This window comes from Apteryx mantelli, chromosome 6, assembly GCF_036417845.1.
Source record: "Apteryx mantelli isolate bAptMan1 chromosome 6, bAptMan1.hap1, whole genome shotgun sequence".
In the NCBI taxonomy this organism is placed as follows: Eukaryota; Metazoa; Chordata; class Aves; order Apterygiformes; family Apterygidae; genus Apteryx; species Apteryx mantelli.
Window position 1 is genome coordinate 48,209,728 of NC_089983.1, and position 24,201 is coordinate 48,233,928.

The 24,201-nt window shown below is 39.8% G+C and overlaps 1 protein-coding gene and 1 long non-coding RNA gene across 9 annotated transcripts in view; one reads left to right on the plus strand and one right to left on the minus strand.

The window, feature by feature from the left end:
* MBD5 (methyl-CpG binding domain protein 5) overlaps window positions 1-18,249 on the plus strand; it is a 145,000-nt gene extending 126,751 nt beyond the window's left edge. For 7 of the 8 annotated variants that reach the window (XM_067299418.1, XM_067299415.1, XM_067299419.1 and 4 more), the window contains 5 exons: window positions 873-1,087; window positions 2,861-4,069; window positions 9,195-9,307; window positions 15,489-15,564; window positions 17,663-18,249. In XM_067299418.1, coding sequence (XP_067155519.1) covers window positions 873-1,087; window positions 2,861-4,069; window positions 9,195-9,307; window positions 15,489-15,564; window positions 17,663-17,734 — 1,685 coding nt within the window. In that variant the 3' untranslated portion in view covers window positions 17,735-18,249. The remainder of the gene's footprint in view (window positions 1-872; window positions 1,088-2,860; window positions 4,070-9,194; window positions 9,308-15,488; window positions 15,565-17,662) is intronic. The other variant, XM_067299422.1, reaches the window with a different exon arrangement.
* Window positions 18,250-18,377: 128 nt separating this feature from the next.
* Window positions 18,378-22,402, minus strand: LOC106496639 (uncharacterized). The gene is made up of 3 exons (XR_001294650.2): window positions 22,254-22,402; window positions 21,969-22,087; window positions 18,378-21,593 (listed from the first exon to the last, which is right to left on the minus strand). It is a non-coding gene; the product is annotated as an uncharacterized lncRNA (long non-coding RNA).
* Window positions 22,403-24,201: the final 1,799 nt, after the last annotated feature.

A 24,201-nucleotide genomic window follows, 5' to 3' on the forward strand; every position in this document is an offset into this window, starting at 1 on the left:
AAAAGCATCGTTCCTTAATACCTCAAACCTAGCTACCAAATTGCTACTGTGAACTCAACCCTACTTTTCATTTTTCATGTAAAATACAATCAACCAATGATTCTGAAACCTTTACAAAAAATGTGAGCTCTTGATAACAGAAATTAGGAAACGGATACATTTTAAAGCTTTATTATTAATTTTATAAAGTCAGGTCCAACAGTGTATTATTTTACTAGAACTTGTGGTATTTTTTATTTGTTTTCATGCACAGTGAGATTTTTGTGTAATAAAAAACGTTAATACAGTTTTTTCTGTTCAATGTAAAAAAAATAGAGCGTTTGGCATGTTGGCTGGCATGTCCGTGATCCACAAAGCCTTTGCTCTTTCGTAGTTAGGTCAAGTTATTTTGTCATGGTTGATGAAAAACCAGTTTTGTTGGGTTTTTTAAATTATTTTCTCTCTTTCTCTCTCTCTCTCTCCTCCTCCTCCTCCTCCTCCTCCTCCCGCCCGTGCCCACCACCCCAGTCCTGTTTGAAGCAGTCACTCTTTGGGAACTAGGCGTAAGGGTCCAGGACCCAGCATGTCGTAGAAGCTCCCCGTGCCATACTTGGCTGTGTACCGTTGCGCAGACAGACAGACAGACAGACATGTCAGAGACCTTTAGAAAGAGCCCAGATAGAGGTGGCATGCAAAAGAAGCAGTGCTGAAGAAATAAAGGAGTAAAGAGTAGGAGACACATGCCTTGAGGACCTTTCCGTAGAAGACTGAAGGGGAAAAGTGATGTTATACAGAGGCATTTGCTTAGCAGTCAGTTAAAGTTTGAGCCGAGGAAACTCCTGCCGACCTGTGAAAACCGTGCTGACTTGCGTTTCCCTGTGTTTGAATTGCAGGTGACATGTCATCTATAAACACTACTCTGAACAACCATCAGCTGAGTCACCTCCAGTCGCTCTTAAACAACAATCAGATGTTTCCTTCAAATCAGCAGCAGCAGCAGCACCTGCTCCAGGGGTACCAGAACGTGCAGGGCTTTCAGGGCCAGCCCCCGCTCCCTGGCCCGGCTAGCAACCCGAACCCCATGGCGTGTCTGTTCCAAAACTTCCAGGTAGAAAGCAAAATCAAATCGGTGTTCAAACAAATGCGCAGCTCTCAGGAGGTAAAACCGGATCCTCCACAGTCTGAATTTTTGCTGAATGTGTAAGGCAACGTGGTGTATACGGTTGCTTGCCTCTTTCAGTAGGTTTTGCATTTTGCAAATCAGTATCGTTTGTTACTGAGATTTTATACCTTCTTTCTTAGAAGTTGGGTATAGTTTCTTTGGGGAAAAAAAAAAAGTTATGCTCTGTATGTTGAAAAAATTATGCTATGCGTATTCTGACAGTTGCTATACCTTTTTAGCAAATTAATTTTCATGCTGAAAAGATGATCATAAATTCACTTTTAGACCCCTCTGAACAATTCAGTGGTGAAAAGTAAATATCGTTAGTATTTTATAGTAACTAGGAACTTAAAAGCTGATTGTAGGTTGCTGTATCTACCAGTTCTCTTATATTCTCCCTGAAATGGAATAGAAAGGCTAGCTCTGATTTAGACAGTGTATGCTGAAGAAAACAGCCATTGGGGTTAATATACAGTGACAAACTGTGCAGAGATGATACCTCTGTACTATCTGCCTAAATAGACAATCCTTCATAATGCAAGTTGAATTATTAAAATAACAAACTGACAGGAAGCATAGCAACCAAGAGAGGTAATAAAAACAGAGTTACAGTATGTATTTAGTATTATTCAATATTACTGTGGTTGCTGCAGAACCCGAAAGGTAAAGGCTGAAGCGTGCAAATACTAGTGCCAGAGAACGCTTTTACCCTCCAAGAAGGAAGAAGACGACGTGTCGTTTTCTCAGTGTAGACATTTCACTGCTGTTGCAAAATCACAGTCCCAAAATTGCCTGTTACCTTTCTCTGGTTTTGTATGAATTTTGATAGCTTTATCTCAGTTATTTTTGCTTCAGATGCTCTATTATATAAATACTTAGTAATGGTAAGTATTTAAAGGAGCTTTTGGAAATATTCTGCCCTTGTTACTTAAAGGTTTTTGTCATTGCACTACTATTAATATTGTTGTCTTCACTCCCTACATATGTGACAAGAAATATAAAAAGCACAGTTAGTTTAATCTGAAGGTTGCAGTTTACTGTGGCAGTGCCTGACATAATAGCTGCAATGCGAAGGGAGGCAGACGTGGTTTACAGGGACTGAAGTAAAAAGATATCCCATGAGAGAAGCACGTAAGAAAAAGGAAAAATTAGAAATGTTTGCCAATTCCGAAAGGGCATTTCCGAAGTGACCTACATTCCACAGGTTCAAAGGGGACCGAACATAGAGGAGCCCAGAAGAGCAGGGAGAGAAGAAAAATTGGGGTCTGAAAAGGAACAAAAGAAAATAGCTGAGGACAGAAATATTGACCTTGGTAGAGTTGTTTAGGACTTGAAGGGAAAAGGGAGGATGCTGTACCTCATTCAGAAGAGGAAACCCTTGAAAGGACTCTAAAAGAGGAGACGGTAGTGTAGTCACAGCAGTGGATGGTAGGTTGTATCATTTCATGCAAATGAAATGCATGTCTATTTTGCACCGTGAGGCAAAGTCTAATAACGAGGGGTTTTGTTTTCCTCTAAATTATGCTTTTTTTTTTTCTATCTACTTTTTCAGCCTTAAACTTTGTAGCTGATGTATAACCAAAATCAGATTTTTTATGTATTGTAACCCAGGTCACCCTCCTTATTTTTAATTAAAACAAAACACAGTTTATCTATTGAAATGGAACTTCAAGCAGAATAGCAATTTCCATCTTTTTCTCTTTCTTTTTTTTTTTTCAGGTGAGAATGCAGGAAGATGCTGCTGTCCTAAACAAAAGAATGATCACTCAAATGGGAATGACACCAGTTCCTGAGAGCTCCAACACTATGCTTCCTCCTTTCCAAGAAACATCTTGTGATTTGCAGCAAAGAACTGACCCATCTCTCGGACAACAGGCAAAGGATAACCTCAATGTCGCTGCTCAGGGTGATACATCGGTGGACGCTATCTACAAAGCGGTTGTAGATGCTGCAAGCAAAGGAATGCAAGTAGTAATCACCACTGCCGTTAGCAGTACAACACAGATGAGTCCCATTCCAGCTTTGAGTGCCATGAGTGCCTTCACAGCCTCGATTGGTGACCCATTAAATCTTTCTAGTGCTGTCAGTGCAGTAATCCACGGAAGAAACATTGCCGTTTCTGATCATGAAGGTAGGATAAGAAACACTAGAGGAACACGAATACTGAAGAATTCAGAACATGGTAAAAATTCAAGTGAAGGGGATGGGTATGAATATTACAAATCAACAAGTTGTAACACACCCAAAAAACAGTGGGAAGGGGAGCAGAGTCCTGTCAGTGAGATAAATAGATGGAAATGTGAGGAATTTCTAGACCACTCTACCCATATCCATAGTAGCCCTTGTCATGAAAGACCCAATAACATCTCCACACTGCCATTATTACAAGGTGAGCAGCATCAGATATTGTTGTCACAACGAAACTGTCAAAGTGATAAAATGTTGGAGGAGAATTTCAGGTATAACAATTACAAAAGAACTATGATGAGTTTTAAGGAAAGACTGGAGAACACTGTGGAACGATGTGCACACATAAATGGAAATAGGCCTCAACAGAACAGAGGATTTGGAGAGTTGCTGAACACTTCTAAACAAGACCTAATCCTGGAAGAGCAATCTCCAAGTTCCTCAAATAGTTTGGAGAGTTCATTGGTGAAAGACTATATCCATTACAATGGAGATTTTAATGCCAAAAGCATTAATGGGTGTGTGCCTAGCCCTTCAGATGCTAAAAGCATCAGTAGTGAAGATGACCTAAGGAATCCAGATTCCCCTTCTTCAAATGAGTTGATACATTACAGGCCGAGGACGTTTAATGTTGGCGACTTGGTCTGGGGCCAAATCAAAGGACTGACTTCATGGCCTGGAAAACTAGTAAGAGAAGAAGAAGTTCACAATTCATGTCAACAAAACACTGAGGAGGGGAAGGTATATTTATATATATATATATGCACATATCTATCTATATGTCTGTGCACACACGCATACACCCACGCAAATGTTTATCAAAACTTTATTTTGGTATATTTTTCTTTCTTTTTTTTTTTTCCTTTGTCTCTTATTCTAGTAATACAAATTGCTTTGTTTCATATATATAACTTGAAGAACTGAGTTTATCCCATAGTTATCTAATGAGGAATTTCTATCAGTGCCATGAAATATGTTAGATTATGTTCAGGCCTAATTTTGCTTTACTAAGTAGTTTGTCCACGAAATACTTACAACACAAAAAATATTTGGCTTTAACAGAAAATTGTTTAACTTAGATTTTGTAATTACTTGAACTTCTGACTGTTTCTGCAGAAACTGCTCCGATGTGTAAGGTGTATGTAGACATCTAGAAGTGATGAAAACCGCAAAATGTAAAACTCATCTAACCAGAATGAAGAATCTGTAATAAGCAAAAGGTTGCTGACTGACACATACGCTTTTTGGCAGGAAATGTATAAGCTTTTCCTCCTTGACAGCAGGTTTGGAACATCTGTTAACGGGGAAGATACCACCTGCTTTAAAATACCATTTAAAAAAAATGTAAATTCTAAAAATGTGTAAACAGAAAACAAAGCTCTAATGAAATAACTTTTTCTCTCTAGCACAAAGAAATGGAACCACTTAAAAATTATATTGTCCTTTTCCCATATTCCTGCTGAACGTGGTGCATGAAAACCATCGCAGGAACGTGAGAATGGCCATCCTGAGCCGGACCAAAGTATTCCTTTCCCCAAAAAGCGGCCAAGAGCAGACATCCCGAGGAGAGCGCCAGCCCGCGTTGAGTGCTTCCCCCGCAGCACTCCCGCTCCGGCGGCGCGGGGCTCGGGAACTTGTAACCAAAGCTGCTCCTACTGCCCTTAGTAGTCACAAAGTCATCTGAGGCCGATGTGCGAATACCGTTTACCCAAGCGGTCCAACAGCTCCCTAACGAATTTGCGCTGTAAATTAACTGGGGCGATGCTTTGGCCAGAACAGGTTCGACCCTGGTTCAACTCAACGTTAGTCTCCGTTTTCAGGTAGCTTCCTCGGGGGTGTTGGTACCTGCAGAGCTTTCGAAGAGGTCCTCCCCGAGCCTTCGGATCTGAAGTTCTTACTTTAGGGAAATCAGCCTGCTCTAGCAACAGTGTTTGCATGCCGAGGAGCTCACTCTTTAAAGAGTTAGATCCCCGAGTTATAACACACGCTTTTAAAGTATAGGCAAACATTTCTTAATAAGGCAGACCACAAACTGTAAACGATTAAATAAAAATGGAAAAATTAAGAGGTGAACAACCTTGCTGTCCTGTATGAATTACTGGTGCCCTTCTTACGCTGCATGGATGTTCCAAGTATGTGTTAACGTCACAAAATTAATGCATATCCATATTTATAAGATTGTTTTTAATACATTTTAAGAGCTCACATTTTTATAACTTTTGTAAACTGCAGAAAATGTTCACATTTGCATTCCTTAGCAGTTTTATAACTTGTCTCACCACTTTGTGAGTACAAAAACGTATAGTTGCTTTTGTGCAAACCTACATTCTACCTACCTTAATTTTGTCTCTCTCATGTAATATACATTTGTTGCATAATATAATATTTAATGGCATAGATTTTATTATATGCTGGAAAACAAACAACATGGAAGCAAGCTATGGATCCCTTCTAAACTGTGCAAGTGCACGTATTGCTGCTCGTGCAGCACCGCAAGGCAATTTGGAGGCAGCAAGAGAGACTGCTTCAGGTTCGTCACCACCAGGTCCCACGTGATGGAGCACCTTTAGGTTCAGAAGATCTTTCATTTAATCCTAATAATAAAAAGTATGTCTAATTTTCTCCAACAAGAAATACAGCATGAATTACCATTCAGAGGGCAGGATTTGAGGTTGAAAGCTGGGATGTAAGAGAGTGCAAGAGAGGTGAAAATAAGTACGAGCAAAGACGCGCGTTTCTAGCGGAGCAGCGGCAGGAGCTCTCGCTGCTGGTGGCCGGCGGTGGCAGTGCTCCGGTGCCCCGGCAGTGCGCTTCCAGCTGCAGAGGTGCCGGCAGCCTGGTCTGCAGCAAAAAAAAAAAAAAAAGAAAAAGAAAAAACTTGCAAAGCAAATGCTCTTCAGAAATTCTGCGCTTCAGGAAATCCCGAAAGGCTGGAATTCGTGATGGGAGTCGCTAGTAGCGGTCTTGAAAATTGTATTTTCTGAGGAGGCTTCTTAAAGCATCTTATTTAAGTATTTGTATAATCAAATGTTAATTCCTTATATTGTGGCATCAGTTTTGCTGTGCTGTGGGGCTTCGTTGTGCGTTGTGTGTTCTCTGCTCTCTATATCATATATGAATTTAATTTTTACTTCCATTTAAAAGAATTTGGGTACTAAATGTAAGAATATTGCTATCTGAAGAGCAACCAGAATGGTGTCTCTGACAGGAGAAGGGAGAGAGGTTGAACGTGCCTTTTTCTCCTAGCGAACGCTTGCATTTTGGTTGTTGGAAAAGTAAGGAGGAATCTGCAGGAAGTAGAGCAGTGGCAGCAGAAATTCCTGAAAAGCGCACAGCTAGGTGGATAAATATTTAGTGTCTGGGGGAGGGCAGCGAAAGCAGATGCCAACAAAATAAGGGCTACCTTAAAAAAGAGAGGAAAAAAGCTATGGCGAGACCTGCCTGAAGAGGAGACCCTTTGGGCTGTCTCTTACTGCCTTGTACCTCTAGCCGGGCTTTTGAATACACAATTTTAAAACCTTTTTCCGATTTGTATTTATTATTTAGTGTTGTAATGGTTTATTGTAAACAAAGGCCTATGACATTATAACTCCAATATATCCAACCTGTTTGCTTTCGATACCAGGTTAAGTTAGCAATTTGATCCTACTTCTTCAAAAAAGTAAGTGCTAGCAGACTTTTCTAGTGTTCTACCATCATGCAATTCAAAAAGTTAAGGTATTGATGCCTGTTCAGTACTAAAGATTTAAGTCCCTTGTTATCCAAACATCATATGAACTCTGCCTAAAACCAGTTTACCGTTAAACTTTCTTATATATCTAATGGCAGGCATATGCAGCCTTCTGCAAAGTTTGCTGCTTATATGCACGTATCTGTCATGGATATGGATACTCTGCAATTTAGTGCTCATTTATATCTCTGTGATGTAGTACAGTTTCATAGGTAAAGGCTCGGACTAATTATATTATTGCCCTTTAATTCTGTCCAGGTTGAAAATTATAAGATTTTTCTTTAGCTATTCTTCAAACATCCTATAAAAATAAGGATTGAATTACAGCTATAGTGCGTTGCAGACGTGGCTTCCCATAACGCGTTTTAACTTAGGACATGTAAGGCAACGTATGCATTTCTGAGCTGGGCTGTTCATCCCCCGAGCGCTGCGCGCCTTCTGTGCTCACGGTTATCCGTAAAACCCCCCCAGCTCCAGGCGGTTATTTTGAGTAGATAGTGTTTCATATGCGCATTTGCGTTTTTACAAAGTCCGACTGTGGAATGAATTATTTCAAGTATCTGCTGTCTTATATGAAAAGTAAGCATAATTTGAAGGGAAAGGTATATTTATTTAATTTGGTGATCCGTGCTGTCCACAGTACAATCTGTCGTGTAACCGAATCCGTTTCATGAAAATGGAAATCTTGCCTCCCCATGTGCCGGCTGCACCGACAGCGACGGTTCTCTTGCAAGTCCCCCAAACTGCAGTATTCCCGGGTTTCATTATCAGATGCAGAAGTTCAAGACATGTTAAATTTGGTCTAAGAATTTATTATATTTAGCCTGATTTCTAGAGATTTTTGACAACTTGCTCACCCATTAACTTCAGGTCGTCACTTCTGAAAATCAGTTTCATTGTGAATATAAATTATTTAGTAATTGAAAGGTTGGGTTTAGAGGGAAGTTGCATTTAAATTTCTTTTTAAGATTGTACATAGGCATGCTTAACAAATTTATATTTATTGATTTAATTTTCTTGGTGTCAGAATACAAGCTGTACTTATTATTAATGAAACAAATGTTATATAAAGATCTTGTGAAGTTATGCAAGGCTTAAAAATGAGCCAAGCAAAATGCAACGCTACTAACAAAGAAAAGGAATTTTTCGGTTCTTTTTTTTGGTCAATGTAGAAATGACTGAACCAAGGCAAAATAATATGCAGAGTTAACGGGGCTAATGCAGATGATACAATCGTATAGATATAATTCATTTTCTTTCACGTTTGTATTGTTTACACTAGTAATAGCCGCTACCTCTGCAGCGGTGCCGTGGTTATGTGCAGTGGTTTCTGTCCAGGCTGCTTATAAGATTATATTCTGGCTGATTTCAAGAGGACTTAAATGTCCAGTTAAAGTACTTAAAATACCAGTTCGGCAACCCTTTAGAGCACGTGCTCAGATGCATTCCTGATTCAGCAGATCACTGGAGTATGTACTTAAGAGGAAGAAAAGACCTTTATCCGAACCGAAAAAGTAGCTCACTAAAGCAAGCTCTGGTTAATGCCTGAACAAAGCTTTTTAGGGGCTGTGGGTTGTTTGGTTGGTTGGTTGTTTTAACTTAATTTACGCGTTTACGGTGGCTCTTCTGCAAAAGGGATGAATTTGGGCATGTCATTAACAGCATGGTTGAACTAAGGCCTGAAATGCTTTACCTGGAAATTTGAGGCGATGTAAAACTCTCTGATGTTGATGGCATCTGTAAAACTTGTATCATGTGTACTGGAGAACTTAATATTTTAATGCATTCCAAGTGGTCTCAAGCGTGTAAAACTGTGTGTAAAATGTGAGTACAGAGTATGAGACTTAAACAGTGTTCATATTAATAATACAAAGAAAAAGTAGATTTTTTTTAAATATGATTTTCCTTCTTAATTTTGTTTTACTAGATGTCATGTTTTTACTTTTTGTATTTCTATTGCTAGTAGTGTGGACATGTAGAGAAATTATATACATATACATATGAGGGGGTATGTACAGGTACACATTAGTCCCTTTTTTGCTGGGAAGGTTAGTGTTTTATAGATGCAGTGAAAATTAGGCTCCATAAAAAATGCATGTCTAGCAGTAAAGTAAAAGCAGTGTTTAATAATTGCAGGTCTGGGTAATGTGGTTTGGTGTTCATACCTTCACTCAGGTGGAGCCAGAGAAGTTGAAGACACTAACAGAAGGTCTAGAAGCCTACAACCGAGCCAGAAAAAGGAACAGAAAGTAAGTAAACACTCGTTTATTCACTAGTGAAATGGAATAATTGAATTATTTTGCTTCCTGAGGCTTGCATTTTGGAGAGCTCAGCAGACCTGCAAACCCTGAGAGTTGATTTTCTGAATTCCTTATGTTGGTTATGATAATCGTCCGCGCTCTCTGATGTCTGCATTTATGTTGCATCGCCTGATGTTTACAGTGGCCTTTGGGAAATGCCAGCGCGCCTGTGCGAGCTCTCACGTGCAGGACTGCGATTTACACCTGCAAGCAGCTAACGCCCCGAAACCTTCCTGCCTAAACCTGCCTTTTAAGGAGAGCTGCCCCTCTTGCCCATTGCCTCCCCTCCGGCAGCCCGACCGCAGGCAGAGCCCAGGCCGACTCGGATAAATCCGGTGGTTTTCGCAGTCGTGAGCAGCGGCCGGGACTTGGCGACGCCTGGCTGCGTTCAGCCCGGCGGCTCCTCCAGGCAGAGCCCAGGCAGGCAGGAACCACTTGGGTTTAGCTCGCCTTTCCCCCTTGCTTACTGTTTTACAAGGACAGAAAAACTGTGAAATACGAAGTATTAGAGCAGGAAACGTAGGCATAGACCAAAAGGGGAAAATGAAGTTGATTTTAAGAGGAGAAAATTCCTGACAGCTATAAAAGGGTAGAAAAGTGGAAATTGCACGGTGATTGCAGTTGTTCTAGGATGCTGGGTTTTACCTACTGCTGCAGCAGCAATGTCTGTCTTTGAGTCTGCGGGGGAACGTGAAGCCCTGTCAGCTTGCAGTGCTCGTCTTTACAACAATAAACACAGACTTAAAGGAATTAAATAATTATTTGTCTTCAGCTCCTTTTAAGGTGTAAGCTTTTCCTCTATTTATATGTCATGCGGTGCTCGAGAGAAATATTCTTAATGCCAGTGAGACAATGTTGGTTTTTTTTCCAAGATCACCCTCAAAAATATTTTACTGCTTTTTTTAAGCGTGTGTGGTGAGAACAGGAAAGTGCTTTTGGCAACTCCTCAGTTATCTGCTGTTGTCTCTGAAGCAAAATATGCGACTCAAGTAAGGTGACACCATGAGCAAATTTAAAGAGGTGTAAAAGATGAAATAAACAGTACAATTTAAGAAAAACTCCCATCTTCTGATCTGCATGTGTATATTTAGCAGCTGCAGGGAATTGTCTGGAATTTCACTCAATTCGAGGGCCATTTTTTGAGGCGTCGCTGATTCTGTCCCGCTGCTGGTGCAGGGGGAAGCAGCGGCTGCTGTTGCTGGCATCTGGTTGCCCCTTTTCTTAGGGTTGCTTCAGCCTTTGCATACATTTCTGTCCGTATTTCTGCTTGCACATGTTTCATGGTAGCCGTTCAAATCTTTTGCTTTTTCTTCGTGAACTGGAGGGGAGCCCCTTCCTCTCTTACCTGTTTACCGTCCTAAATTGATCTGAAAAACTTACTAATCTCCTTGTGGTCTTTTCTGTGGTGTATGTCTCTGCGGTACCTTGCATTGTCACCCATGGCTCCAAGCTTTTTGGAACATTTAAATTAGTTGTAGGTGTTACGCGTGGAACACAGCTCCTTCCTATTAGTGTCCGTTGCCATCGTGAGCATAAAGTGCAAGAGCTCAGCCCTTGGGCACGTCCCGTCCTGGCGCCTACCTGGGCACTTGCGTAATAAAGAATACACAAGTAAAGAACCCGAGGAGAAGTTTGTTTTAGGAGCATGAACTACATCGCATAGGTTGAGCATCTTCGGCAGAGCAAGGTTAGAGTCCAGATCCTCAACGTGACCTTGGGATATCTCAACCCCCAAATCACTCCTGCTGTTCCCGCAGTTCCTTGCCTTGGGTCTAGTGCGTCTTCCAGTTTTTGCAACGAATTTTATTTCCGGGACTGCCGCAATAATCTCCTTCGCTGCACAGTCTTGACTCAGTCTCCAGACGTATGCACATTAAATTAGGAGGAGGTGGAAAAAATGTCTGTGAAACTAAAAACTGTATCATAGTGTGGATGGTAGTAAGGGGCAATTCAAGTTGCACAGAAAACCCTAAATACAGTATTTGTGAATTTTAAGTGTTAATCTCACATTAACTGTTAGTTTTTTTAAATGGGAATGTTTTGCGTGTTCAGTTTCTTAAGTTTTCAAACAAGTAGCCAGAAAAAATGTCATTGTAGCACATTTGATCGGCGTAGTCAGATGCTTTAGATCTGCTATACGTAGAGCTTTGCCACTTCAAGTACAATCCAGAGCATTTTGTGTAGAACTTGCCTGGAAAACGGTGCGGTGTTTTGCGTGGGGATTTCTCAGAGGAATGATACGACTCCTGAATGGTTGTACTTGCTCTAGGCTCTATAGGAAGATGTACTCTGGTACAAACCGCTCGTCCTTCCCAAGCTTTCTCGGTTCCTCCTGGTCATGACCTTTCTGTCCTTACTGGGACCGTGTCTTTCGGCTTCAAGCCAGCCATGACGTAGCAGCTTCCTCACCTGTCCAGCTGTATCTCTGCTGCAGTAGCTGCTGGAGTCTTCCCTTCTTAATGCCTCGTCTGGTCCAATTTTTGTTCTTCCCAAGCTTCATAGTTTTTTATGTTCCTCTGTCTACTAGTGTTCTCTGGTCCCACTGCGTGCGAGTATCTCTTGAGTGTCTTCATCCAGTACCAGGTTCTCCTGCTCCTGTGGTTTCCTGTCCTTCTGTGTTTAGTTCTCACTCCAGGCTGCTCTTTTGTCAGGAATGTGCTTTTTAATATTGCCATCATTGCCATCCCTACCATCCATCCAGATTTTACCAAGTTTTTTCAGAATGCAGGTTGAGCATGGCTTATTCGTTTGGGAGTTAAGTCTGTGACGTCCCTCTTCCTATGGGCCATGTGCCATCTTCAAAGTTGAACAGGACTTGAGTAGGGGAAGAGCTATTGCAACTCTTCCACTGCTTTTCCAGCTTCCAGCTCCGGTCAGTCTCCATCCTCTACCTCAGTGTGTCTGTCCGCTCTGCGTTTGGATCTAGTAGCTGCTTCCACCATCCTGTCTGGGTCGAGCACGGTGGGTCCACATCAAGGTTCCCTGTTGCCAGTGCCAGAAGCCCAGAGCAGTGATCGCAGCTGAAGTCTGGCACATGCCCACTGTGGGAAGGAGCTTCAGAGGTTCTTACCTGTTCAACTCAAAGAAGTCACATTCAGACTTCATTCTGATACAATTTGGTAAAAATTTAATGGGCTCTAGCGCAGAGGATGAAAGGAGCACTTCTGACAAAACAGCTCTCCTCTCTGCCTGCCAAATTTACATTCCCTCTCTAAAGCCGTCGGCCGTTAGAGGCTTTCAAAGAGATTAGGTGATGGGTTTTTAATAAGAAAAAGAAAGTATTGCTAGAATCTTTTCAATACAATTTAACAAAAATTGTGATATTCACAGATTTGTTTGTATCACTAGAGACCTGATGTATATATTTATTTGAAATTAAACTTTCAGGCTTTTAGCTAAAGTGATTTGTCTGCAGTAAATAGATACGTTAGTGATGGGCACTTCTAAAACTTTGATTTGCTCAGTGACAGATCATCTTCTTCATGGTGCAGTGTACACAGCAATAGTGTTTTAAGGCTATAATTCAAATGATCATTTTTATATTAAATACTTTCAAATGGCTGTTTTGCCAAATAGCAATAATTTTCATAGACATCATAATAAGGGTGGAAGAGACCTCGAGAGGTCATCTAATCAAGCTCCTACCCAAAGGCGGTATATTAAGAAAAAAATTGGAAAAAAGGCTATTATGTAATGCTTCCTATGATTATTTTAATTGCTAGTGTTGTTTCACTATGACGATGAAAATCAACGTAATGGAGTGACATCCCTCACTTTTGGGTTTGCCATACTTTATAGCAAGTTCATGGGAAAAAATACATCTCTAAGGAGGATCTCTAAGGCTTTATTGTTTTAACTGAGAAATTATGCAACTGTACCACACCATTTTAAAATTTCCCTGCATTCTGTTAGGACTGATTGCTACTGAAATGCTAGATATTCTGTTAATGCCATACTAAGCATCAGCTCAAATGCAGTTCTGTTAAAACAGAAATTCAAGTTTTTAATGTCAATACAGAATTTTTGACATTTTGAAAACTAGTGGTATGCACACCTGCGGAATAAAGTATTTAAAAATTGCAATTTCTTTTAGTTCTCATTGGAAGCTTTAATTGATGCACCAATTCTTTGTATACGCACATTTATCCTTGGTCTAATGCCATTAAAATCAAATGTGTTATAGCATGAAGTTTCTCTGTACTGTTTGTAATGAACTTCAATTAATTTAATATTGAATTTTAGGCAAATAATGTTATTGAAAAGCACTTCATATTGGGTTTGCAAACACTGTTTCATTTTAGTTCTCCAATAAAAAGGGAGATTGTGTTAAGTAGTGGAAAAAAATTAGATATAGACATACTGGGCTGCTGATAGAGCAGTTGACTAAAAAACTTTGACTGAAAAACGTAACTGACCCTCTGATCTCCCATCTTTGATCTCTCAGCTGTACTGATAGTTTTGAAAATCATTCTGCTGAACTAGGGGGACGGAGTTGCTGCAGAGCAATGCTGTCTGCATCGTTTGTCCCTGCTGCCACTTCTTGAATCTCTTGCCAGTGCTCTTTGTCACTATGGATCTTTTAAGTCCCAGGGAAGAACGTCCAGGCTGACATGACTATCTTTCTTTCTTTGAAGGGAAGATTTTTTAGAAAGCACCTGCTTCTGTGAAGGTCATAGATGGCCAGCGAGCCAGACCACCAGTGTCAGCTTGGGACAAGCTGTCTTGTTTCCTGTCTGTGCCATAATCTTGCTTTAAGACGCTAGGCAGCACTCTTGCTCCTCCCCTCACTTCTGCATCTCCAGAGTTGGGATAATAGCACTTCCCTGCTTCAGAAGGGTGTTGTGATGGATGCTCACAGAACTGTCTCTAATCTCCAGGACAGTCCATCTCCCATCGCATATTCAGCCATTTCTCTTCAAGTTCATTGTTCTTCTAAATGTCCCTGTTGAGTTGGACTCATCAGAATGAACCAGCCCATCTTTTAAGCACAGATCCTCAACAAGCTGTCAACAAATGATGGTCACTTGTGCTTAAGCACTATTTGCTAGCTTGCAACTCTGAACAAGAAGCCATAGAAGTATGACCCATAGTGCTGAGTATGGCGCTTAAGAGGGGAAAATTCTTTAAATAAATATACATAAATCAGAAATGTCAGTGTAATACTAGATGTGGATGGGGCTACCCAATGACTTGGGGTAGCTTTAGATTTGGAAGAGGAAACTATTCTGCCTCCCTTCCCTCAGCTGAAGGCTCCCTCTGGGAACAGTTACCGCACCGAGGTTAGCCGCCTGCTCTGCATCTCCATCCCTCTGTTAACTACGAGGGAAACCCTGGGCATTCACTTTCTGTATTTATCGTAGCCCTCAGTGGGCTGTCTTTCCAGGGTAAAACTGCAACGTTTGAGAGGAACAATGTGACTTCTCTTCCTCCGGGTAATTAAAATTAGAAGGGCTATTTAACTTTGAGCTTCATACTTCGGGTAAGAGGAAAACTTTGCAGAACATGCACTGATTTTTCAAGAAGCTATTAGCGAACATACTTAGTCCTTCATAAATGTATTGCTGAAATGCAACTGCCAGTACAAAGTAAATGCAGCGTGTAATATGGTGTGGGAAGCGGGCAGAGGCAAGCAACACTGCGGGTTTAGTAACACTTCAGGTCTTTGAGAAAGTGCAGAGCAGCTGGAGAACTCTTCTTGTGCCTACTGACTGCTCCTCACCAAAACCCGAGAGCCTGATGCTCGTTGCTCTCCTAATCTAGCGACAGAAGGAAAGGCACGTTGCACAAAACACCGTGTTTTTATGTAAATATAATATAATAGTTCAAGATTGATATGTTACTGTGCGGTACTCTTGCTTATTATTCGTGGCTGTAGTCTATGTTGTGGCTATTGTAACTAACAACTCATTGAAGTGCTGTCCTTAATTTTTCTTTTGTCATTATAACACAAGCTTTTAATTTACATAATACTGTGTATAGGTCTGATTTTGCTATTTGTACTATAACTACCTGGGAGGCTGAATACAGTTAGTAGAATATGTCTGATGAATGCATGTGTTTCTTTATTATGAATCTTAAAGGTTTTTTCTGCAACTAAGAATTACTGATGGCATTAATTTTTTCTTCCTAGAAGTGGAAAGCTAAATAACCATTTAGAAGCTGCTATTCATGAGGCCATGAGTGAACTAGACAAAATGTCTGGGAATGTAAGTCTCTCTTCATGTTAGCAATAATCTTTTCATTTTTCTATGTTTGTGCATGTGTGTCAAATTGAAGACTGGGAGTGCTGTTTTGGATTGCTTTTTAATATAAATTTTGTTTGTATTTTCTAAAATGATGTGGAATTTTCAGTATTACTCTTGCATTAAAAACTGCAAATGTCTAATCATTCTGAAAAGCTGGAAAAGATGTATAGTTTTAGTTACAATGCCAATTATATTTTTTACAAAGATAGATTCCTGGACATACTTTTTATCCATGCAGCCTGAAAATATTTGGATCAGTTCCAGTCCCGCTCATATTCCTTGGTTTTCTCTGACTAGTGGTGCAAAATCAGGCTCATTTGTTTTTCAGCTGACTAGCAAGTTACTGAAACTGCATTTAGAAGTATCATTCTTTTGCTTGTAACACTCTCTGAGTAAACTTTCTCTCTTGTGAAATGAAAGTTATTGTCATTGAAGGTAAGTTAAAAAGAGTATTCCTAATATCAAATCTAACAGTGCTGCTTTTTTAAATATTTACACTGTTATTTTGCAAGCTCAGAATCTTTCTAATTTATAAATTGATTTATATGATGTACTGATCTTCACATCACAAACATGCCTATAATTTCATTAAAGCAGACTTAGAAATGCATAAAAGGGTATCAGAGTGCATGTGACATAACGTGTATCTCATAACATATCATTGGCAGTTATTCAAATTATTAATTATAAAACATTTGAATGCATAAAAGGTTCTTTTTGCTGATATTTGATGCTCAGTACTGAAGATACTTGGACACCCGCATATTTAAAAGAATCAGTAAACCCACTGATTGTAGCCCTATTGCAAATAAAGTCAAACCGTGAGATCTGTTCACGGCCCTCGCATCTTCTGTGTCTGTTACGCCACAATTTAAATGTCTGGGCTGAACAGTTCTACCGATACCAGTTCCATTGCTTTTGTTTATAAAGCCGGTATTAATCAGAACTGTATGCTATATGCATTTTAACTAAGATATAAACTGGCTCGGGGGAAACTGCTGCCATTTGGCTTTGCTGATCTGGTTGTTCCTAATGCAGAAAAGCCGATGTGCCAGACTGTACGTCACTAAATAGTCTTGAATTGTATTTTAATTATCTTGTCACAAAATTTGTAATCAGGGTTTATTTCCATGAATATTATGATGGAAACAATCGTAGGGAATCAACGGTTGTTCTCGTTGTAGTGACTTGCATTTTTTTTCAGCTACTGCTGTTCAGATGTCAGTTGTTTTGAATGAAAAGCATGTGCGAACAGGATAATTAGCTTAAAGCATTATCTCTACTGTAAGAGCCATTAAATATACAGTAAATATTAGCTCTCTGAAGGCATTTGGAAAGGAATCCAGGAAACAATTTAACACATTGCTCAAGGATTTGTTATTTTTGACTGACTGCTATTTGCAAGCTGAAAACTGCTCTTTCTCAAACACAAGCTCACTTCTACCAACAGATGGTGGTGGTATCCCACGTTAGGCAGTAATGCGTTCTCACACGTCGTCTCTTCTACTCGTGTTGTGCTTTTTATTGAGCAGTCGATGAAAACATATTTCACATTCAAATAAATCTAGTATTTGACTTGAAATTGAAAATTTCATTTTAATGTTAAATGAAAACAGTTTGCTGAACGTAGCTTGTTCATTAATAATGCTGCCACAGACCTGAATTTGACCTCTCTCATTTTTTGCACGTTAGCAATATTTGCTGCCTACCTGCTTTTTACTTTATCACTATTGTCACAGTGATTTATAAAGATTTGTCTCATAGCGTTTGACGTTATCACGCTTTTGTTGCGCGCTCAATGTAGTTGGTACCTGTCTCCAAGGTGGCAGAGGTTTGAGACGCCCAGGTTGTGGCATCCAGGAGATGCACAGGTTGTGGCAGTGTGTTTTAAAGTTCTTGGGCTTCCTTTTAATTCCGGCTTCCATCTAAACATTAAATAATAAGAACCGTTTCATGAGGGCAGTGTGATAGCATCTCAAGCAATCCTGTAACTCATTTGTTACTGACTGGTTATTTTGCCTGATGTTCGCTGCTAACTTGTAAATATACTTACTTTTAGGTCCACCAAATCCCACAGGGAGACAGACAAGTGAAGCCTCCAAAACCCAAGAGGAGGAAGATCTCTAGATAACATTGAATGTCTTTGTTACTGGTCCAGTGCTTATCGACATGACCATGCACATAAGTCTGTGTGTAGGTATTGATATAGACGTGGTTATATCAATATTTATATGAGGACAGATAGATACCATCACAGGGTGCTACGTGGATTAGTGGTACAATATTTTTGATGATTAGGAGGGATAGTGGTTGCTGGATAAGCCAATCAGAAATCTTGAAAGGTTACAGTAACAATGTCAGATGATTACTGAAATTTTTTTCTATAATACTAAAATTGTGATTATAAGAAATAGTCCAAATGTTTCTGAGAAATTTTCATTGTGTATATAGATAATACAGAATTTCATGGTGATATCTGAAATGTAAATATTGTACAATATTGTCATGTACAAGCGTACCTAATGCACACTTTATCTTTTATTGTACAAAAAAATAGTGTACAAAATTCTTTGGTTTCTATTGAGTACACATACAAGAGACTACCAGTGTAAAGTGATAAATAAAAATACAGCCTAAATGCTTTTATATGATAATGTAAAAGATGCTGTTTTTGTATTTAACAGCAGAGAGAAGGCATGATTATGTAATACCTTAATTATGACATACACTTCACGCCACTGAGTGTTCATTTATATTGTCTGTTTGGAATGAACCTTGCCTGGAAGTGCTGTACTCCATTTCCGGTCTCTGTAGGAGAGCGCAGCCTTGCAGATTCCCAAAGGGATGTGGGATCACAGGTCTATTTAGTAACTCAAAGGCTGCAACTGTTGGTTGCATTTTCATTTACTTAACTTTTGAAGTAGAATGCTGTAGATTTTATTAAAAAAAGAAAAAAAGTAGATGGATTATTTTAGTCAACCATTTCTGTAGTTAAAGTTTCATAGCCACCTGATAAACTAAACAGTTTGTATCCCCAGTAACATTGAACCCTCCAGCCCCCCTAGATTTATTAGCTTAAATTATCTAACTTCATTAATCATCTTGTTTACTTTTAATGGGGCAGAAGCCCTATTTTAATAACGTGATCAGTACTGATTACAGTTTGGTTTTGCAGTAGAATGAGAGGGCATGCTCCACAGTGTTCATAAAAGTAATTCCAGTATCCATCTTACAGTGTTACTACGAAAAATTAAGGGTGGCTTACAAAACTATTAGCAACAGTAATTTCTATCAGTATTATGTAACATATCAGATTTATTTTATTTAAAAAGAATTATTTATACCGTTAACAGATTCTTATATATATTAATGTGGCTGAAATGTGCAGGTTAAATCTATTAACCAAATTATTTATGTTATATTAAGTGAGAAATGTGAAACATATGTAGAAAAAAATTAATACACTACAGATTTAAAAGTCTAAAGCTATGAGCCATTATAAAATTAACAAACGGAAGTGTAGCACAACATTATTTCAATTTTATTTCATTTATTTTTAACACGGATGGTGGTGAAGGTGATGGAAGCGATGACATACTCTGTCTTCAAGGCTTCCCCGAATAATTCTCAGTTCACCGTTCCTGGTCCCCGGATGGAGTCCTTAACCCCCACCTCTTCATCTGGGACCACCACTTACCTCAGAGTTCCTTTTTCCCTGAGTTTCCAAATCTCTGCTCTCTAGCTAAGGACTGGCAGCGATCAGCACCCTGTGAAGCTGGCGGTGCGACCACTCTCCGGTAGCCAGCACGCGGCACTAGTATCGCGAGTCGCTATTCCTCTTCCGATTCACTTTGCCCAAATCCCAGGCTCCTCTGCCCGAAGGACATGACTGAGGCCAGCTGTCCCCGAGGACTACGAGGCCGAAGGCTCTGCCGGCCTCGGCGCTCGGGTGCCAGAGCACAAAGCACTACCTCTGGGCTCCCCTGCTTGCGCGCGCGTCTCGCGCCCGCTCCGCTCCCTCCCGGCCCCGGAGCGCCGGCGCTGCGCTGGCCGCGGGGCCGGGGGCCGGAGCCCTTCCTTCCGCGGGTAGGTTCATTCGTCTGTCGTGTGACGCCATGGTCCTACATGCAAACTCATGTGACGTGATCGCTTGTGTAGCTGAGTTGGCATTTTATGTTACGAGTTAATGTGTTTGTTATGTTTAAAGAGTTAACGTTGTCCATTTTCCATACCAGCCTGCTTTTCTGCTGTTTGTCTACGCCTACGTTTTTTATTCATAAATACGTGTGCGTATGTGTGTGTGTGTATGCGCGTGTGCGTGCTTATATTTAGTTTATTTCTACCTTTGCTTTCTGTCCTAAAACTGAGTTTGTATTGACCAACCCTTCTTTTGGCATTTTAACTAATTAGGTTTGTACTTTCTCACCAATGTATACTTTACATTAGTAGACTATGTAAAGTATTTTTGTGCACTTGGTTTCATTGGTTAATAATGGCATTGATGTGGGTGCTAGGAGTAGTTTGTTTCAGTCCATACAAATTTTTTTCTCTTTTAGAGTTTTTATGGTTTCATGTAAGCAGTTAATGTAAATATTGTGAGCATTACAGGTCATGCAGTGTTGTAACATTTTAAGAAATGTTGCACCTACTTTACAATTAAAAAACTGGTCACTCATACTTGAATTTTGCCCATAGAGCCATTTCTTTCTCTTTGCATTAAAGCATAATATACTTTTTTGATGGAGGCCCAACCCTTCTTTCTACCTTATTATTTTTTGTTTAATAAATCTATATTTTTTCTAATAGAAGACTTAAAATGAAAATTTAAAAAAATACTTTTTGCCTACTTTCTAATTTAAGAGAGAATTCCTATATTTAAAAGGTGAAAAAATACTCCATTGTGGAAAGTGGAACAACACTTTATTTGTCATTAATATGGCACAATCACACAGAACTGAACTGGCTGAGTAAAGCGAGCCCACAAAGTATATCGGTATCTCGGTAAATTAGTTAACTACATGATTCTTTGAGGATGTAAAGTGTTACGTATTCTTGTCTATTTATTTATTTATTTATTATGCCTTTTATTTTTTTATTTTTTTTGCTAAGTGGGTGACAATGTGGTTGAGTCATTCAGATGACATTCAAATTAAAGGAAATATTCCTCTTTCTATTATGGTGCATTTTGTGAACACCATAAAAATATTTTCATTTATTTCGATGGATTTTCTTCATATTTTCACTTCTGACAAAAAGTTTTGCTGGTATCAGCTATGAAAATAATATCCACATAGTAAAAAGTAACACTTCTCTGATGTCCTAGGTCTATTATACTCACAGTCTAAGGTTTTAGGGGTTAAAAAGAGCTTAAAGTTATTTCCTCAGTCAGTTTTGCAGAAGGTTTATAAGTAATGTGGTATCATTTTGGAGTCCCTGAGTTTGGTGGTATAGAAATATTAGAGGACTCATGGTGGACTGAATTACCTTAGAACTGCTACCTTTCTTAGTTACAGTTTGTATTTTGCTATGTAGGGTTGTAATGTGAGAATTCCAGAAGAGCAGTAGCATAAAAATGCTTTTCTATTTTTTAAAAAAACCCATTCTAGTCTTACTAAGAATTAGAAATTTTTTTAATATCAGTTTTGTAATTTTTGATAAAGTTGTCAATATTATGATTAAATCACCAGAAAAAAAAGTTACTGTGATGTTCTCTTCGGGGCAGGGACTATGTCTTCCTATGTATTTGTAAAATGCCTAGCACAAGGGGATGCCCGATCCTAAACGGGGCCATGGGCACCACTGTAAAATTAAATAGTAACCAACAATGTTAAGGTTGATTTAAATGTTAAAAAAACAAGAGAATTCACAGTTAAGACTGAAAATCTGGTCACCTGTCCGTAGTTTTCCTGTTGTATCGTACACAGCGTACTGTCATCCCATGTGACGTCTGACAGGTAAGTTAAGGAAATCGATGGCTGTCGAAGCTTTCACTGGCAAAAAAACAGGACACTGATTTACGTCAAAACATAACTGCGCCTTTAACGCAGTCTTCAGTTACTTTATTCTCTCTGCTGTTTTTAACAGTACTAACTGAGCAACTTACATTCACATTTCAGAACTCCCTAAGAAACATTAACCAAGTGGTTTAAGCTTGTTCTTAATTTACAAAATCCAAAACACATAAACAGACAATTTAGTTCAAAACTCATCACAAGCACAGCTCAAAGCGGCAGCAGGGCGCCCTCGCTTTGCACGGGAAAGCTAAGCGCTGCAAAGCAGTGGCGAATCAGGCCTCCACAGATCATTTCTCTGCCAGGTTTTACAATTAATTTATTTATTGGCTATGAACAATTAAAAGAAACTACCTTTTTGTTGCTTTGAAAAATCACAGCGGTTTGATTTTGCTGGAAACGTCCCCCTCGTTCTCTGTTTTCCCCCTTGAAAGCACATTCTGGAGAGATTTCATCTCTCATATTTTTACCTGCTGCGAGATAAGTATTTGTCTATAATTGAATGCTATTCCAACAGGAGATAAGGGTTTAGGGTTTAGAACAGAAAAAAAAAATTTATATAATAGCTCTTTCTGGAAATTTTTATTCCAGAAACGATATGGGAAGCGGGGAGGTGGGGGGAGGGTTTCATATACTTACTGTGGACTACGCTTAATTTGGAGAAGACAGCTTCATTCCAGAATAAGAGTAACCACGTACAGGATGATATGAAAAGCTGCCCCCGTGTATTTCCACGTGCAGGCAAGCACCGGGGAAGCATGTCGATGGACATGCATCCAGATAGGTTGTCAGGAGGCAAAGGAGAAAAACAGGAAAAACACATTTAGTACTAGCTGGCATTCTAAAATTTACAGGTGGAAATCAATACCAAAGTCTGCAAGCTGGATCTGAGCCACGATTTCAGTCCATCTTTGAGCAGCACTAAAACAATTAGAGCAGCAGATGAGAGAGCAAAGTCTCTGTTACAGCCACGGGCGTTATCAAGGTCTGGCGGGGCAAAGAATTTGCAGGTAAGTCCTCCTGTTGGTGTTAATGACTGCAGTTGGCTAATAAAGTTAATCTCTATTAACCGTTATTGAAACCAGTGATCATGTGATGCTGTAAAAAATAATAAAAAAAAACATTCTTGCCCTGAGGAAATGTCCAGATACCAAAATTAGACCTACAGTACAAAGGAGCAGAAGAACGATACCCCAGATTCAGGGAGGAATAAATGCTTTTGGTTTGAAAAAAAAAGATATATATAACTTTTACTCAGCCGATTCCTGCTTCACATTTATTTGTAGAATGTGAACATATGCACGTATGTGTGTATAAGCCGACACTGAAGAAGCCACAGCGTGTGAGGCAAAAGCAAAACCTCTTGGAGCTAGTGGGAAATTCTTTCTAATACCTCGATCGAGGGACCAAGTTTATGGAGAAGATACTTGTTTAATCCCACAACAGAAGTTTTCATTCTCATCAAATCGCAATCGAATCAGACCCATCTGAAGTAGAAGCAATTATTAATTTGTGGTAGAACTTTTTTAGTTCCAGGAAAGTAATTTGCTGCTTATCTCTCTTCCCTAGGAAGAGAAAGAGTCATAAAACTCAGAAAAATTATTAGGGCTCGCCATTATCTATTATCAGTTGTGGAAGCTGTTCTCTGCTTCTGAGGAAGAAGCGAGGATTTAACCCCCAAAAATAAGGGAAAGAGGGGCTTTATTCTATTATTAGTTTAATTGATTGTGACAGAAATGAGAAATAGTAGTTCCATGACTCAGTCTCGTAGATCGTTAGAGTTTCATACAAACAAAACAACAAACAGAACATGTAATTCTTGCTCCCAATATCACTACTGAAAGATAGCAACAAAACCAGCCCAAACGACCGAAATTACTCTGCTAGACACAAAGATACCATCGCAGTGTTCAAAAATAGACTCCAGAGTGGCATGCCTACTTAATTGCCTGTTGGATTTTAAATATATTTTGTTGTCTTGTGTCGGGGAAAAAATTACTTGGGGGAAAAAAAGAAGATGCGGACACAGAAGGAGAGCCTGGAGCAACGTTTTAATCCTGATGCGAGGGAAGCATGGTGGCACACAGGTGACAAAGCATATCTTGTCCAAATACGCAGGTAATTCTCATTATATGAAAAAGCACCTGTTTCCCATATATAAATGTGGAAGTATATTAAGCTATGCAAAAGAGGCATTAGAAGTACCCGGAAACAGCTGCTGGTTTTGCAGAATGTTCCCAGGAGAGTAGGCAGACTTCCAGTTCTTGCAAAACAAAAAAACCCAAAAAAACCAAAAAACCAAGACCCAGGCCGTGGGCGAGAGCGAGCGAGCGAGCGAGGGCTGCTGCGGCGCTGCCCTGGGCCCGAGCGCAGGTTTGAAGCCAGGCCTCCAGCATCCAGCACGTATGAGCTGCATTTACGGGCTTCATAGGTCCTTCTATAACCTGGGAGATCACAGAGACCTATGCATCTCTCTTTGCCTCAGCTAAGCCATTTTCTTTACAGGTTTTGACCTTAGATATCTCTTACGGTAAGCAATACTGCTGCCCACCACCACCACCCCCACCACCACCACCCCCGGCAGGTT